The 16,952-nt window shown below is 38.0% G+C and overlaps 1 protein-coding gene across 4 annotated transcripts in view; it reads right to left on the reverse strand.

Annotated features, from left to right (window-relative positions):
* Positions 1 to 16,952, reverse strand: part of NEDD4 (NEDD4 E3 ubiquitin protein ligase) — a 145,363-nt gene that overhangs the window by 104,867 nt on the left and 23,544 nt on the right. For 2 of the 4 annotated variants that reach the window (XM_005905629.3, XM_070377947.1), the window contains exons 3-4: positions 13,167 to 13,245; positions 13,036 to 13,074 (exon numbers count right to left, since the gene is read on the reverse strand). In XM_005905629.3, the coding sequence (XP_005905691.2) occupies positions 13,036 to 13,074; positions 13,167 to 13,211 (84 nt within the window). In that variant the 5' untranslated portion in view covers positions 13,212 to 13,245. The remainder of the gene's footprint in view (positions 1 to 13,035; positions 13,075 to 13,166; positions 13,246 to 16,952) is intronic. The other 2 variants (XM_070377948.1, XM_070377949.1) reach the window with 1 other exon arrangement.

A 16,952-nucleotide genomic window follows, 5' to 3' on the forward strand; every position in this document is an offset into this window, starting at 1 on the left:
CTACTTGAGTGATAATAAATAATAATAATAAAACTCTGCTACTAAAGCGCTTGAGTGATCAAGCCTGGTCCCTGGTCCCGAAGTTAAATCTTCTTCGGAGATCATGAATCCGACATCGTTCACCATAAGCTATCAGCATAAAAGCAACACAGCAAAGATCATATGCACATGCGAGGGCCACGGCAGCTGAGCAATATCAACACTTTTCTGGCAGAGATGAAGTGGGGAGGAAAGCAATGAAGCAGGGCTTCTGAAGAAACTAAAAACAAGAACAGAAAGTTGAAGTAAAGGGGTCAATGGCCCTAATGAGAGAATATTCATATGGCACCTAAACCTCTGGTAAACACACACAGACACACATTATGAAAGAGTTCCTCTTTGATTTCAGATACAGGTTCAATAATAATGCAACCATCAGTTTTAATATGTAATTTATAAATGATAACTAAAAATATAATTGTTACATGTTTGCGCTTTTCATATGTAGAAGCAATAGATGATTTTTCTATTGTGTCACTGTTAAGTATAACTATATTAGCAGAGATCACAGATGTATAACCAGAAAAACTGTCCCCAAAGGAAAAAAATACTTAGGAAACAAAAGTAAACACCTTTAAAAACTATAAGGTGTTTTCTTAGAAATATCTACGGACATCTTGAATCTATAAGACAAAAATAGGACACTATATTAAGAGGCATTGAGTGGTGTTGCCACTAAAAATGACTGCTGAATTCAAATATAAGCAATCTAAGGTAAATTTGCAGAAATCTCTCAAAATGTAGAACAAAAAGCTAAGCTGAAGGAAAATATGAGAGAAAATAAAAAGAGGATTTTCTGAACAGATTCAGTAAAAAATTAAGCCCTAATGCCCTAAACAGAGGTTGAATAAGCTACAGCTTATGGACCAAATCCCACCAGGCACCTGCTTCTTTTTTTTTTAACAGCCCATAAAACAGTTTTTCTTTTCTTTTCTTTTTTTTTAACATTTTTTAATGGCTACCTTTTAAATGGCTATCAGAGTACCTACATAGCAGACTTACTTTTTGCCTCCTATCTGTGTGACACCTAAAATATTTACTATATGGCTCTTTATGAAAAAGTTTGCTGACTCCTGTTCTAAGACATTTACTGTATGTTACCTACTGATTTCTCTCCTATATATCTAGGAAGGTACTGGATAAGGTTATTTTTGAAATATGTGAGAAAAATGCCACCCGAATCATTTTCTGTGTTCTGTGGTTTACATGAGGAATTTTGACTGAGAAAGATAAGAATCAACTAGGTGGCCCTGCATCCAACTAGCTGGAATCTCCAAACAATCGTATAAACAGAGGGAAGGAAATTATTAGAGAAGTTATTCACATAAAAGCTTCAGAACTGAAGGGAAACAGTGGTGTTTAAACTGAAATGCTTATCAAAGGCCCAATATGATGACACTGCACACACAAGGCATAATACTTTGAAATTTTAAAACACTAGGATAAAGATAAATCATCAGTTTTTTTTACAGAGAGAGAAGAATCACCCTCAAAGGAACAAGAATCAGCCCTTTCAATAGCAATACCATGTTCAATGTTGATAAAACAACAGCTTTAACTTCCTGAAGAAAAACCATTTCCAACCTAGACTCCTATGAGGGGCCAAATCTTCTGGGGAAACTTTCAAAAAAGGGTTCTTCACCTTTTAAAAGAGACACGATAGGGGAAATTCTCCCTTTTCTCCCTCTGGACATCATCCTGGGAGGCTATGTCGTTTGGAATCATGGCAAGCTTCTTGTGACCGTGGACAGACAGCAAACGTAAGTTGGCGATCTACTCATCTATCACAGCTAGAGGTCAGTTTGGGACAGGGATGTGTGAACTATTCATCAGAATGGGAATATCGACCAGAAGGACAAACAGAAACAGTTTAGAGCAGTTCCTTCTGGGAAGCGAGAACAGGAGGGCTGAGGATGAGGCACCAGAGTTTTTCGCTCTTCACTATAAGCCCCTTTCTTTATACTATTTCTTTTTAAGCTATGTGTGAATTTTTTGATGAGATTATTTTTTAAATTTCTATTAAAAATAGGAGTAAAGCTATGGTCACAAAAAAACAGTTTACAGGGTCATAGTTAAATGAAAGGTATAAGGAAAAACAAAAATAAAGACTATTGTGACGTTTGTGGAAAAATATGTAAGTCTATAAATGGACAAAAGAGAAAAGGAAAAAAAAACCACCAAAGTAGTAACCAGATTTTTCAAAGAAGGATAAAGGTACTGATAAATGTCGGGGTCACACAGAGTCGGACACGACTAACGCGACTTAGCAGCAGCAGCATTCATAAACAACCTAAAGTAATGTTCCTGGAAATTATGCTGGTGGTTGCAGGAAAAAAAACAAAGCAGGTATATTAAAAAAAAAAAAAAAAAAGCTTTATTGAGATATAATACACATACCATGTAAGTGACCCATTGAAAATGTACAATTCAATGGGTTTTAGTATAGACTATGCAACTAACTACCCTCACCATTTTGGAACATTTTCATCACCTCAAATAGAAACTCCATGCCTGTCAGCAGTAACTCCTAGTGAAGTGAATGAAAATTGCTCAATCATGTCCGACTCTTTGCAACCTCATAGACTATACACTCCACGGAATTCTCCTGGCAAGAATACTGGAGTGGGTAGCCATTCCTTTCTCCAGGATCTTCCCAACCCAGAGATCAAACCCAGGGTCTCCCACAATGCAGGTAGATTCTTTACCAGCTGAGCCACCAGGGAAGCCCAGGCAGTCACTCCTAATTTCCCCTCAACTTCCTCAATCTCAGACAACCTCTAATACATTTTCTGTCTCTACAGATTTGCCTACTATAGACATTTAACATAAGGGGAATCCTACAATATGTGGTCTTTAAATATTTTTGAGGTTCACCTATGTTGTAGCATGTGTCACTACATCATTCCTTTTTATAATTGAATAATATTTCATTGTATGTATATATCCCATTCATTTGTCCATTTTGTTTGTCCATTCATTTGTTGATGGACCTACAGGCTGTTTCTACTTTTTTACTATAATGAATAATGATGCTATGAGCATTCATCTACATTTTTTTGTTTGAATATCTGTGGTAAGTAGATTTTAAAATAAAAACTGTGTAAAGTTACATCAACTAGGTAAGTATTTTTATAGGCATATAAAATGCTATAAGCATTTTATAAATAGAAAGTATCTTCACATTTTTATGTACATGTTTTGTGTCTTCTTTGTTTCTCTATATAGTTATTTCTTATCAACAAATATAAAAACAAATTATAGATACACAACCATGGAGAGGGGGAATCCAAGCAGTAAAAAAAGATACATAGAACATCAAATTATAAATCTTTCATCTTTGTCCCACCCTCAGAGAAAATACTGTGAACAGTTTCTTAGGTCCTGCCAGAAGTATTTTTTCAAATACCTGCATATGAGAGAGTTGTTCTGCTTTTACACAAATAGGTGAATCATACATACAACGTTCTGCACATTTGTTCCTTCATTTAGTATATTTTGAAACTAACACTCTATCAATACATAAACATCTGTCTCTTTTTAAACAGCTGATGAGGATTTCATTATATGGCTATACCATACTATGAAAGTGAAAGTGAAAGTCGCTCAGTCATGTCTGACTCTTTGCGACCCCATGGACTATACAGTCCATGGAATTCTCCAGGCCAGAATACTGGAGTGGGTAGCTGTTCCCTTCTCCAGGGGATCTTCCCAACCCAGGGCTTGAACCCAGGTCTCTTGTACTGCAGGTGGATGCTTTATCATCTGAGCCACCAGGGAAGCCCCAACCTATACTTAGTGCTTAGTCACCCCATCCTTTTTCCTAGCTAACAGAATTCTAATTTTATTGAAATATTGGATGGCAATGCATGTCAGGGATACCAGCAGCTACTTCCCCCACCTCGCCTCCTATGAGCTTACTTCTGATTCCTCTAAGCTTCCCAGTAATTCCACTCTCTTTATCCATGACTGGGTTAGAAATATACACACAACATAATTCTGGCCCAAGAGATATGAAAGTCTCGCAGGGAAACTTTTGAAAAAGGGTTCTTCACTTTTTAAAGGAGACTGATAGGGTCTACCTCTGGACATCATCATCGGAGGCTATGTCGTTTGGAACTGCTGCAGGCTTCTTGTGACCAAGGACAGAAAGCCAAGAGAATCCCAGAGAAGCTGGGCTTCACATGACCCCGTTCAGCTGCTGCAGTCACTACCTCTCTTCTATGCCTGCCTCTTGTGATGAGAAATAATAAATGTAACTGTCATTTAAGCCAATTTTAGCTGTTACAGTGACTCTGTTACTGGAAGCTGAAAGCATCCTAAATGATACACTACAGAAGGGCCTACTTTAAATACTTTACATGTAGGGACTCCCCTAAATTCTCTAATATCCCCTGATATTCACTCACTAGCACCCGTGTTTTCTCTTCACAAGGTTCAGCACATTGGTAATACTTCTGAGAAACTAGTTCATAGGGCTCCACAGTAGATAGTAACCCTGGTTGAGGGTAGGGACTGTGAGTGAGTGAGTATTAAGTTGCTCAGTCGTGTCTGACTCTTTCCAACCCCATGGACTATAGCCTGCCAGGCTCCTCTGTCCATTGGATTCTCCAGGCAAGAATACTGGAGTTGGTTGCCAGGATAAATTTATGGATAAAAATACATAGGAAAAAATACCAGACTATCACACAATTAGTGGTGGCTTTATGGAAATTAAATTACAGCTGACTTTTATTTTTTTATAAAAATATCTAAGGTATACATGTTGCTTCTGTAACATAGTACTAATATATGCATGAACATATACACATTATGTACATATAACAAGATGTGTGTGAATACCAAAGATACAAACTGATCACCATGGGTGTACAGGGAATGAGTGGTCCTTTTTCAGAGGCTCCTATGCTATGCTGATGCAGAGCATATGAGTATATGGTTCCCTAATGTGTCAGACTGTTTTCCCTCCTGATAACTTGCCTCTCCTGGTCTCACGTGAGCAACTCTAAGTGCAGATGTTACTATACTTTGTGATTGAACATTAACTTCAATTTGGAGTTGTCCTGTCTGTTAATTTACCAGTAACATTTCTGGTTCAATAGTAAAGAATTAGCCTGCCCATGTAGGAGATATAGGTTCAATCCCTGGTTCAGGAAGATTCCGTGGAGAAGGAAATGGCAGCCCACTCCAGTACTCTTGCCTGGGAAATCCCATGGACAGAGAAGCCTGGCAGGCTACAGTCAGTCCATGCGGTCACAAAGAGTCAGAACACAACTCAGTGACTAAACAACAAGAGTTCTCCACAAAAAAAAAACTTTCTTCGAACTTCATGTTTTCTAAAAGATATAAAATCTCCTTTCAACTTCTGGTCACAATATCCATTTGGCTGAATGCCAGATAACCAAGATTTTACTATACTATGTTATCTCAATAGTCATTTCTCTGTGAATACATTCAATGGAAAACAGTTTGTGCTATGTATAAATAATGAAATGACAAAGGAGAAAATAGAAAACCACACATAATTATGTCCTTTGGACAGCAAGTGCTAAATCACCATGTTTTCAGTTCTGTATCTAGCTGTGATGAATTAGCATTGATCCACACAAATTTAACTAGTTATCCTCACAATAAATTTGGAAATTTATGATTAAAATAAATGCATGACCTATGCATGATCCCAGAATAAAGTAATATTGGCTAGAACATTTGATAACAGTGAAATTATGGTAAAAGAGATGAGTACAAGGCAATAGAGTCCTAAGCCTGGTGTGCATTTTCAAATGGTCATCTTTCTTATTTTTGTGGTAATATCTCTAATTCAAGAGTTTAGCACAGACTTTCAAATATCCTTTTTAATAGGAAATCAAGATCATAAAAAATAATGGGAAAGTTTTTAATTACAGTTTTAAATTTAAAATTTGTGTAATTTTAATTCCTCTCTATTTCTACCCACATGTTGAGATTCCTTTTCTCTTTGATACTGATCATTTGAGTTTTCTTTCTTACTTGGGCTTGCTATGATGTAGCAATTTTCTTAATCTTTTCAAGGAACTAGCTTTAGTTTCATTTGTTTTCTCTACTTTTTGTCCATGTTCTATTTTATTGATTTCTATTCTTATTTTCTTCCCTCTACTTTTTATTTTTTGCTTAAGGTAGAAACTTAGATCATCAATTTTATATCCTTTTTCTTTTGTATAAAAGTATTTGAAGAAGCACTGAATTATCTCATCCATATCCTCGTATGTTTTAATTGCCAAACAGTTAAAATGATTTCTAATTTTCCTTATAATTTCCTTTTTGATCATGGCTTATTTAAAATATGCTGTTTAACTTCCAAATTTCTATCGATTTTTTGATATAAACTGAAGCCTGCACACTGCAACAAAGAGCCCACGTGCCACAAAAAAGACCCAGCACAGCTAAAAACAAAATTTAAAAACAAAAATGCAGGACTTGAAGGGACCTGATTACAAACGGGGTCCTGACTAATGTTCAATTTATACTGAGTTCACTGGTTCTGCGGATCCACCCAAAAGTCACTGTCCTGTTTTTCAAGTGTACTGAAAGTTGGATCTACTCACTACCACTACCACATTGCATCTATGGCTTGTGGGATAAGAACTATCATAGTGAGAAGGCCAAGTGGAAGCCTCTGAAACTGTCCTCCCTCCAGTGAAGATAGTAAATTAAAATGATATTGATTAGATATGACAAGAAAAGCACAAGGAACCAAACATCATCAAAATTTAAAACTTCTGTGCTTCAAAGGACACTATCAATAAATTCAAAAGACAACTCACAGAATGGGAGAAAATTTTTGCACATTATGTATCAGACCAGAGACTTGTATCTAGAAATAAAAAGAACTAGGACAACTCAATAACAAAACGATAAATAAACTAATTATAAAACAGGCAAAAGACCTGACTAGACATTTCTCCAAAGAAAATACACAACTGGCCAATAAGCTCGTGAAAAAATTCGTAATATCATGAACCATCAGGGAACTGTAATAAAATATCATTTCACACCCACTAGGAAGGCTGTGATAAAAAGTCAGATAATAATAAGTGCTGTCAAGGATGTAAAGTGAGAATTCTCATACTGTATTGGTCAGATCAAATCAGATCAGTCACTCAGTCGTGTCTGACTCTTTGCGACACCATGAATCGCAACACACCAGGCCTCCCTGTCCATCACCAACTCCCAGAGTTCACTCAGACTGATGTCCATCGAGTCAGTGATGCCATCCAGCCACCTCATCCTCTGTCCTCCCCTTCTCCTCTTGCCCCCAATCCTTCCCAGCATCAGAAGGGAAGCATCAAAAGTTGACTCTTTTCCAATGAGTCAACTCTTTGCATGAGGTGGCCAAAGTACTGGAGTTTCAGCTTTAGCATCATTCCTTCCAAAGAAATCCCAGGGCTGATCTCCTTTAGAATGGACTGGTTGATCTCCTTGCAGTCCAAGGGACTCCCAAGAGTCTTCTCCAACACCACAGTTCAAAGGCATCAATTCTTCGGCGCTCAGCTTTCTTCACAGTCCAACTCTCACATCCATACATGACCACTGGAAAAACCACTGTCTTGACTAGACAAACCTTTGTTGGCAAAGTAATGTCTCTACTTTTGAATAGGCCATCTAGGTTGGTCATAACTTTCCTTCCAAGGAGTAAGCGTCTTGTAATTTCATGGCTGCAGTCATCATCTGTAGTGATTTTGGAGCCCAGAAAAATAGTCTGCCACTGTTTCCACTGTTTCCCCATCTATTTCCCATGAAGTGATGGGACCAGATGCCATGATCTTCATTTTCTGAATGTTGAGCTTTAAGCCAACTTTTTCACTCTCCTCTTTCACCTTCATCAAGAGGCTTTTTAGTTCCTCTTCACTTTCTGCCATAAGGGTGGTGTCATCTGCATATCTGAGGTTATTGATATATCTCCCAGCAATCTTGATTCCAGCTTGTGTTTATTCCAGTCCAGCGTTTCTCAAGATGTACTCTGCATATAAGTTAAATAAACAGGATGACAATATACAGCCTTGACGTACTCCTTTTCCTATTTGGAACCAGTCTGTTGTTCCATGTCCAGTTCTAACTGTTGCTTCAAAGTGCAGGCGGCTGCGACGGGCGCCCTAAAGCGCACGCGAGAGGAGTTACGCCAAGTCCAAGGTCAGGGGCAGAAGCCGGGAGAACCCCATGCCCGAAGGGCGGCGACCAAGAGGAGTTACCTCACGTCCTAGGTCCGGGCAGCGGCCGAGAGTGCCAGACTGCGACGGCGCAGGAACGGCTGAGAGAAGCTACCCCACGTCCGAGGTCAGGTTGGGCGCCGAGAGGAGATACCCAGCCTCCTAGGTCCAGGCGGTGACGAGAGGAGATACACGCCCTTAAGCCCGAGGCCAGGGGCGGCAGGCGGGAGGTGCTACCCCATGCCCCGAGGCCTGAGGCCAGGGGCGGTGGCCGGGAGGACCAACCCCAGGCCGTGGCTGCGCAGGCACAGGAGGGCCTAGAGGAGCTATCCCATGTTGAAAGTCAGGAAGGGTGGCGGTGAGGAGATACCCCTCGTCCAAGGTAAGGAGCAGCGGCTGCGCTTTGCTGGAGCAGCCGTGAAGAGATATCCCACGCCCAAGGTAAGAGAAACCCAAATAAGATGGTAGGTGTTGCAAGAGGGCATCAGAGGCCAGACACACTGAAACCATACTCACAGAAAACTAGTCAATCTAATTACACTAGGACCACAACTCTATTGGTAGGGATGTAAAAATGGTAACTGCTACTGCTAAGTCGCTTCAGTCGTGTCCCACTCTGTGCGACCCCATAGACGGCAGCCCACCAAGCCACTTGGAAAACTTTGGCAGTTCTTCATTTGACCCAGCAATCCCACTCCTAGGTATATACGTCCCAAATGAAAATAGATGTCCATACAAAAACTTGTATACAGATGTTCATACCACCATTATTCATAACAGTTAAAATGTGGAAGCAACTCAGATGCCCACCCAATGCATGGATAAAGTGTGGTTATCCATATAATGGGACATTATTTGGCAATAAAAAGAAATTAAGTACCGACACATGCTATAACATGGTTGAACCTTGAAAACATTACACTTAGTGAAAGAAGCCAGATACAAAGGACCACGTATTGCATAATACCATTTAAACAAAATGTCCAAAATAGGCAAATCTCTTTAAAAGAGACTGAAAGTGGACTGGAAGTTTCCTGGGAAAGAGGGCAGATCCTGGGGGAAAATGAGGAGTAACAATGGGTATGGGGTTTATTTTGCAGGTGATGAAAATGTTTTAAGATTTTGGTGATGGTTGAACAACTCCATGAACATACTAAAAACCACTGAATTGCACATGATTGTTAACTGTATCTTAATAAATCTGTTTAAAAAAACAAATAAAAATATGGCAACCTAGTGGGAATATCACAGATTTGTACCACCATTAAATACTTAAAAGGATATAGAGTGATTCCTATAATGAGCTCATTTAATTCTCCCGTTGGTCCCTTAGAAGCCACGTAACAGCCTCAATCACCTGCTGGTTCCCAGATACAAGGAGTCCACAGTGCCCTGGCAGCAGGCGTAGATCGTGGTTGAATGGGATCCTTGAAGGTGTGTCCCTTAGAAGGTGTGTTTTCCCTCTGGGGGCCTGGATCTCTAACATGGCAAAGCCCAGAGTTCCAGGGATCCTCCAGTGGGTCTTTGGAAATGATGGCAAGTGGGGCTACGCCTACTTCTACCCCTTTGTTCCTGGACCGTGTATATTTTCTGTTGTGAATACAGCTCATATTGAGGTTTTTGGCTTAAATATTAAACTGGCATGCCATCTTTACAGAGTATTATCTCCATATTGGTGCTTGGGTTGTGCTTTCAGTAGGCCATTCCAGTGCCTGCTTCTAGATGGTGTGGTAGATGATGTGATTAATGGATCCCATGGTCATGGGCTCATTCTTGCACCTCCTTCTCTGTGAATTGGGCCCCTTGAAAGGATGAAATGTTGCATAGATTTCATCCCTATAAACACATATTCCGTAAACACACACAAAATTGTGCTGGCTTAAGTTCTACAGATAGGAAAGGCAAACCTCATTTCTGTAAGTAATTTGAGAACAAATTACTGCCCTTTCAGAATGGAAGGGACCCAATTTAACAAACTTACCGTAGAATGGTTATGAGCATGAGCATGAATGGTCTGCAGTTTTAACTTTCTTATATAAGTCTTTAGTCTGGTTTTGGTATCAGAATAATGCTGGCCTCAGGAATGAATTGGGAAAAGTCCTTCTTTTAGTTTCAATAAGACACTGCATAGAATTGGAATTATTTATTCCTTAGAATCATAGTAGAATTCAACTAGTGGAACTACCTGGTATCAAGGTTTTCTTTATTGGATGGTTTTTAATTTCAAGTTTAATTTCTTTAAGAGTTAACAGGTAATTTATTTCTTATTAAAATTTTGGTACGGTATGTCTTTAAATGAATTGGTCTATTTCATCTAAGTTATTGAGCTTACAAGCACAGAAATGTTCATAATATCCCTTACTTATCCATTTAGAGTCTGTTGGTTCTATAATGATGCTACTTTCTAGTTTCTTCAGGTAGAACCTTAATTGTTCAAGACCTTTCTTCTTTTTCAATATAATTTAATGCTATATATTTCTCTCTAAGCAGTGTTGTAGCTGCATCCTACAAACCTTGATGTTGTTGGGTTTTGTTTTACTGAAGAATAGCTGATTTACAGTATTGTGTTAGCTTCTGGTGTATAACAAAGTGATTCAGTTATACATACACACGTAAACATATATATATATCCTTTTTCATATTTTCTTCCAATAAAATTTATTCAGTTCAGTTCAGTCGCTCAGTCGTGTCTGACTCTGCAACCCCATGAATCGCAGCACGCCAGGCCTCCCTGTCCATCACCAACTCCCGGAGTTCACCCAAACTCATGTCCATCGAGTCAGTGATGCCATCCAGCCATCTCATCCTTTGTCGTCCCCTTCTCCTCCTACCCCCAATCCCTCCCAGCATCAGGGTCTTTTCCAGTGAGTCAACTCTTCATATGAGGTGGCCAAAGTATTGGAGTTTCATTTAGCATCAGTCCTTCCAATGAACACCCAGGACTGATCTCCTTTAGAATGGACCGGTTGGATCTCCTAAATATAGTTCTCCATGCTACACAGTGGAACCTTGTTGTTTATCTGTTTTATATATATATTGTTTGTATCTGATAATCTCAAACTCCTAATTTATCCCTTCCCCACCCCCTTTCCCCATTGGTAACCATAAGTTTGTTTTCTATGTCTTTGAGTCTGCTTCTGTTTCATAAATAAGTTCATTTGTATCATATTTTAGATGCCATATAGAAGTGATATCATATGGTGTTTGTCTTTTCTTTCTGACTACTTCACTTAGTATGACAACTTGATAATCTCTGAAAGTGAAAGTGAAGTCACTCAGTCGTGTCCAACTCTTTGCAACCCCGTGGACTGTAGCCTACCAAGCTCCTCCGTCCATGGGATTCTTCAGGCAAGAATACTGGAATGGGTTGCCATTTCCTTCTCCAGGGGATCTTCCCAACCCAGGCATGGAACCCGGGTTTCCCCGCATTGGAGGCAGACGCTTTAACCTCTAAGCCACCATAATCTCTAGGTCCATCCATCTATGTTGCTACAAGTGGCATTATTTCATTCTTTTTTATGGCTGAGTATTCACTGTATTCATGAGTATTCCTTGTATATATATACCACATCTCCTTTATCCATTTGATGCTGGTGTTTTTTTTTTTTTTTTTTTGGCCACATCATGTGGCATGTGAGATCTTAGTTTCCCCACCAGGAATTAAACCTACACCCCCTGCAGGGGACCAGGGAAGTACTGACGCTGTATTTTTATTACATTCTACTAAAATATTTCCTAATTCTTTTTGAGAATTCTTGTTTGACTCCTGTATTATTTAGAAGTGCGTTGTTTAACTTCCGAATATTTGGGGATTTTTCAGATATTTTTGTGTTACTAATTCCTACTTTAATTCCATTACAGTCAGAGATCATACTTAGCACGATTTAAATTATTTTAACACTGTTGAGGTTTGGGGTTTGGCCCAGCTTACTCAGTATATATTCCGTGTGCAATTTTAAAGACCATGTGTTCTGCTGTTGTTGGGTAGGTCTATAAATGTCAGTTAAGTAAAACTGATTTGATAATGTTGTTCAGGATTTCTGTATCTTTACTGAATGTTTTTGTCTACTTATTCTACCAGAGAAGAAGTAGTATTTAGCTTTAGTTTTAGAAAAAGAGTATTTAGTTTTCCAAGTATAATTCTCTTATTTTTCCTCAGCTTCGAATACCTTAGTACACTGTCATTCTTGAAGGATATTTTTATTAGATACAGAATTCTGAGTTGATCATTCTTTTTTCTTTACAACCTTAATTATACTGTTTCAACACAGTTTCTGATGAGCAATCTATAGTTATTTGAATCACTGTTCCCATCTACATCATGTGTCACTGTCAGTTTGAGGGCCCTCTTGGGAGCCTGGAGTTTGTTCTTACGGGACAGTGAAGTGGGATGAGGAAGAAGGCAGGAATGTGAATGAAGGATGTTTAATGTATCCACTTGTTGGTAGGCTCTCACCATCTCTTGTTTGGATCAGTGTATTTAATAAATGACTAAGAGAAACACAAATATTGTATCATCTTTAAAGAAAAACATAAAAATCTGCAAAATTGGAATAAGACTGTCTCTCCATCAGAATTAAATTAGAATAAGATAATTCAGGCTTACATCATCCTTTATCTCATTATCTTACACATGTTTTTCATAATAAACTAAATGGTCCCAAGGCCATCTCATCATGAGGATACCCAGATTTAACTCTTAAATTTTTACAAATTCTTGTAAGATACATTTTAGAATATTGTGAGAACTTATCATTCTAACCTATTGAGAAAAAAATCTTTGCTGTTATAATGAAATAAAATGCATACTTACTCTGAATAATATTTCTTCATTCCATTTTGGATTCAAAGTCTGAAAGACAATAAACACAGTATAACTAACTTTTCAATATTTCATTATACAAAAATAAAACCACGTATACTTAAAAATTTTTAAATACTAACCTTTTTAATGGTTTTTGTTTGCACACTTGTAAAAATTCCATTCATTGGGTCATATAACGTCACTCGCACATAAGGATCACTGTTAAAATTTTTTAAAATTTAATTGTTATTTATTCCCAAACTCAGGTTTCTCAAACTATAAAAATCACAGAATTTTCCTTGTTAACAATTTCTACAATTATTTTCTACACATAAAAGTAAGGGTTCCTTAGGCAGGGGTAAGTAATTATAGTAATTGTGGTATCTAACTAAAAAGCTGAAATGGCATGCTAGAGAAACAGACAAAGAATTAGAAAGAAAACTTTTTAATCACAATTCAATGATTTCCAATCTCTTAATATTTTTGGAAACTTTGTTTAATTTTTTATTACATGACTTCTTCTGGGTTAAGAAGGTTAATTCAATGATTTTCAAGAATAGCTTTATAAGACCTCAAGGGAGTTTCAAGTTATCTCACAGGTATAAACTCTTCTTACAAAATAAAGACAAAGTGTGTGAGCTCAAAATAATTGTGTGCCAGGTAACCCTTGTACAAAGAGACATGGAGAAGGAAAACCTTGTGATGATATTCAGGTTTGCAAAGCAAAAGACTTGACATTTTACTTTTCCATGGTCATATTTCTCTCATGTCCCTTGGGGATCCCAAGTACTCACTATTTTCCACCACCAACTCCCTCCTCCCATTTCTGCATACAACCTTGGTGCTACTGCTGCTGCTAGGTCCCTTCAGTCCTGTCCGACTCTTTGCAACTCTATGGACTGTAGCCCACCAGGCTCCTCTGTCCAAGGGATTTTCCAGGCAAGAATCCTGGAGTGGATCATCATGCCCTCCTTCAGGGGATCTTCCTGACCCAGGGATTGAACCCATGTCTCTCACGCCTCCTGTATTGGCAGGTGGGTTCTTTACCACTAGCGCCACTTGGGAAGCCCCCATACAACCTTATCTCTTTAATTGACAAAAATCAAAGGCATCACAATACTCCCAACATCCTGGTGTTTATCAGAGACCATCCTACCCCTAACTTCAATGATTCAGGTGTTTCACCCAATCACCCTTGTCCAGTGTCCTCCCACCTTCTCTGGAACCTTGCATCATCTATTTTGACTTTGGTTTTTCCAGTCATATAAATGTCATTTAAGCTCCTCCACTCCCTGACTCTCCTTCATGCTTCCAGCAAAGCAAACTAGACTTTCTTCCTGTTTCAGTCAAAGTTCCCAAGTGAAAAATCTGTGATAATAATGACACAAATAACAACTAACACATATGCAGCAATTACTCTGTGTCAGGCACTGTTATAAATGGTTTATATATATATTAACTTTTGGAATCCTTATAACAACCTATGAGGCAGGTTAGATTATTTTTTAAAAAGAGTCAACTTTAAGTTGACTTAAAAAAGTCAACTCATCCCAGATGACACAGTTAGGAAGCGGAACAGTAAGGACTGAAGCTCAAGCACCTGGCTCCAGAGACCCTGTTCATAACCACGACAGCCTACAACCTCCCTTCCTTCATTTCCCCAACAGCCAGTGGTCTTCAAAGCCCTATAATCTGGCTTCCACCTCTTTCTTTCAGACCCATTCCATGAAAAGTCACCAATCTTGCTAAAACAATTGACACTTTCTAGTCACTTATTTTGCTGGCTCTCTGTATGTTTGATATTACTGACCATTTTCTCCTTGAAACTCATCTCATTTAGCTTTCATGACACAAGACCCTTCTGGTTCTCCCTTTTGTTTTCTCTACCTATTTCCTTCAAAATCTCACCCATGGTTTTAACAATTAACTGTATACTCACAAATATAAATATAAAACATAAATGGCAAATATAAATATATATTCCAGATCTCACAACCCAGCTAGACACTTCCACCTGGATAATATCTGTTCAAGAATTTTGCCCATTTTTAATTGGCCATTTTATCATATTATTACTAACTTATAATAAGTTTTTATATGTTGTGAATTAAAGGTGCTTGTCAGATACATGTTTTGAAAACATTTTCTCCAATCAGTGGCTTGCCTTTTCCTTTTCTTAACTGTGTCTTTCAATCAACACAGTGGTTCAGACAGTAAAGAATCTGCCTGCAATGCAGGAGACCCAGGTTTGATCCTGGGTTGGGAAGATCCCCGGGAGAAGGAAATGGCTACCCTTTCCAGTATTCTTGCCTGGAGAATCCCATGGAGAGAGGAGCCCGGCAGGCTACAGTCCATAGGGTCGCAAACAGTTGGACAGGACCAAGCGACTATCACTTTCACTTTCAACTGTGTCTTTCAAACAGAAGTTTTTAATTCTAATGAAGTCTGTTTCAACATTTTTCTTTCAAAATTGTATGGTGCGTATTTTTTTAGTCTTATTCAAGAAATCTTTGTGTAACTCAGTAGAGCAAATATTTTCTCCTATGTCTTCTGCTAGAAGTTTATTAATTTTAGCTCTTATTAATTTTCTATATTATATGTGATAAGGACAGAGCTTCATTTTGTTCCACACCTATAACCAGCTGTTCTAGTATCATGCATTTAAAAGATTATCCTTTCTCTTGAATTACCTTAACGCTTAAAGCAACTGACCACACACACATGTATGCATGTGTGTGTGGGGGGGGCATGTGTGTACTTCTACACTCTTTATTCTAGACCACTGAACAATATAGCTACTTTTATGCCAATGCTGCTTTGTCTTGATTGTCTGTATAGAAAATCTTGAAATTGTGTTGCATAAATTCTCCACCTATGTGGCCTATGTTCTTTTTCAAAATTGTTTTGGCTATTCTGTGTCTTTGACTTTTCATAACAATATTGGAATCAGTTCATCTGTTTCTCAAAAAAAAATGCCAAGATTTTTATTAGGATTGAGCCAAATCTATTCAATTTGGAGAGAAATACAACTCTAACAATAATATATCTTCAATCCATGAATATGACAATGTTTATCCATTGATTTAGATCTTCAATTTCCCTTAGTTAGCAATGTTTTGTAGTTTTCAGTGTGCAGTACCTGCAAATCTTTTGTTAAAGTTATTTCTTCAAAGTTTTTAATTTTAAATGAATTTTAAATTTTAAAAATTCATTTTCCAATTATTAACTGATTGATCAGTTCAGTTCAGTTCAGTCGCTCAGTCGTGTCCAACTCTTTGCGACCCCAGCATGCCAGGCTTCCCTGTCCATCACCAGCTCCTGGAGCTTGCTCAAACTCATGTCCATCGAGTCGGTGATGCCATCCAACCATCTCATCCTCTGTCATCCCCTTAGAAGATATAAGAATATAACTAATTTTTGTACCACAACTTTGTATCTTGTGGCCTTATATTTTAGTTTTAGCAGCTTTTTCTTTTGTAGATTCCTTAAGGTTTTCTATGTACATGATCTGACTGCAAATAAAAAGTTTTTCCCTTTTCAGTCTGTCTTTTATTTTCCTAGTCATATTACACAGCTAAGACATCTAGCACAATGTTGAGCTGAATGTGAAAGCAGACAAACTTTCTTATTCATGAATTTAAGCAGAAAGCATTCAGACTGTCATCACTGTGCATAATGTTAACTACTATCTTTCTCACAGAAAACCTTAATCAGATCTACAACTTCCATCTATCCCTAGTTTGCTAAGAGTTTCCATCATGAATGGGTGCTCAATGATGTCAGATGCTTTTTCTGTTTTTACTGAAATGATCGCTTTTCTTTTATTCTAGTAATATGGTATATTATATTGATTGACTTTCAGATGTTAAACTAATTCTGCATCTTGTTATTAGTTTGTTGACAGTTCTTTTTTTTATCATAAAAGG

The sequence above is a fragment of the Bos mutus genome, chromosome 10 (genome assembly GCF_027580195.1).
Source record: "Bos mutus isolate GX-2022 chromosome 10, NWIPB_WYAK_1.1, whole genome shotgun sequence".
NCBI lineage: Eukaryota > Metazoa > Chordata > Mammalia > Artiodactyla > Bovidae > Bos > Bos mutus.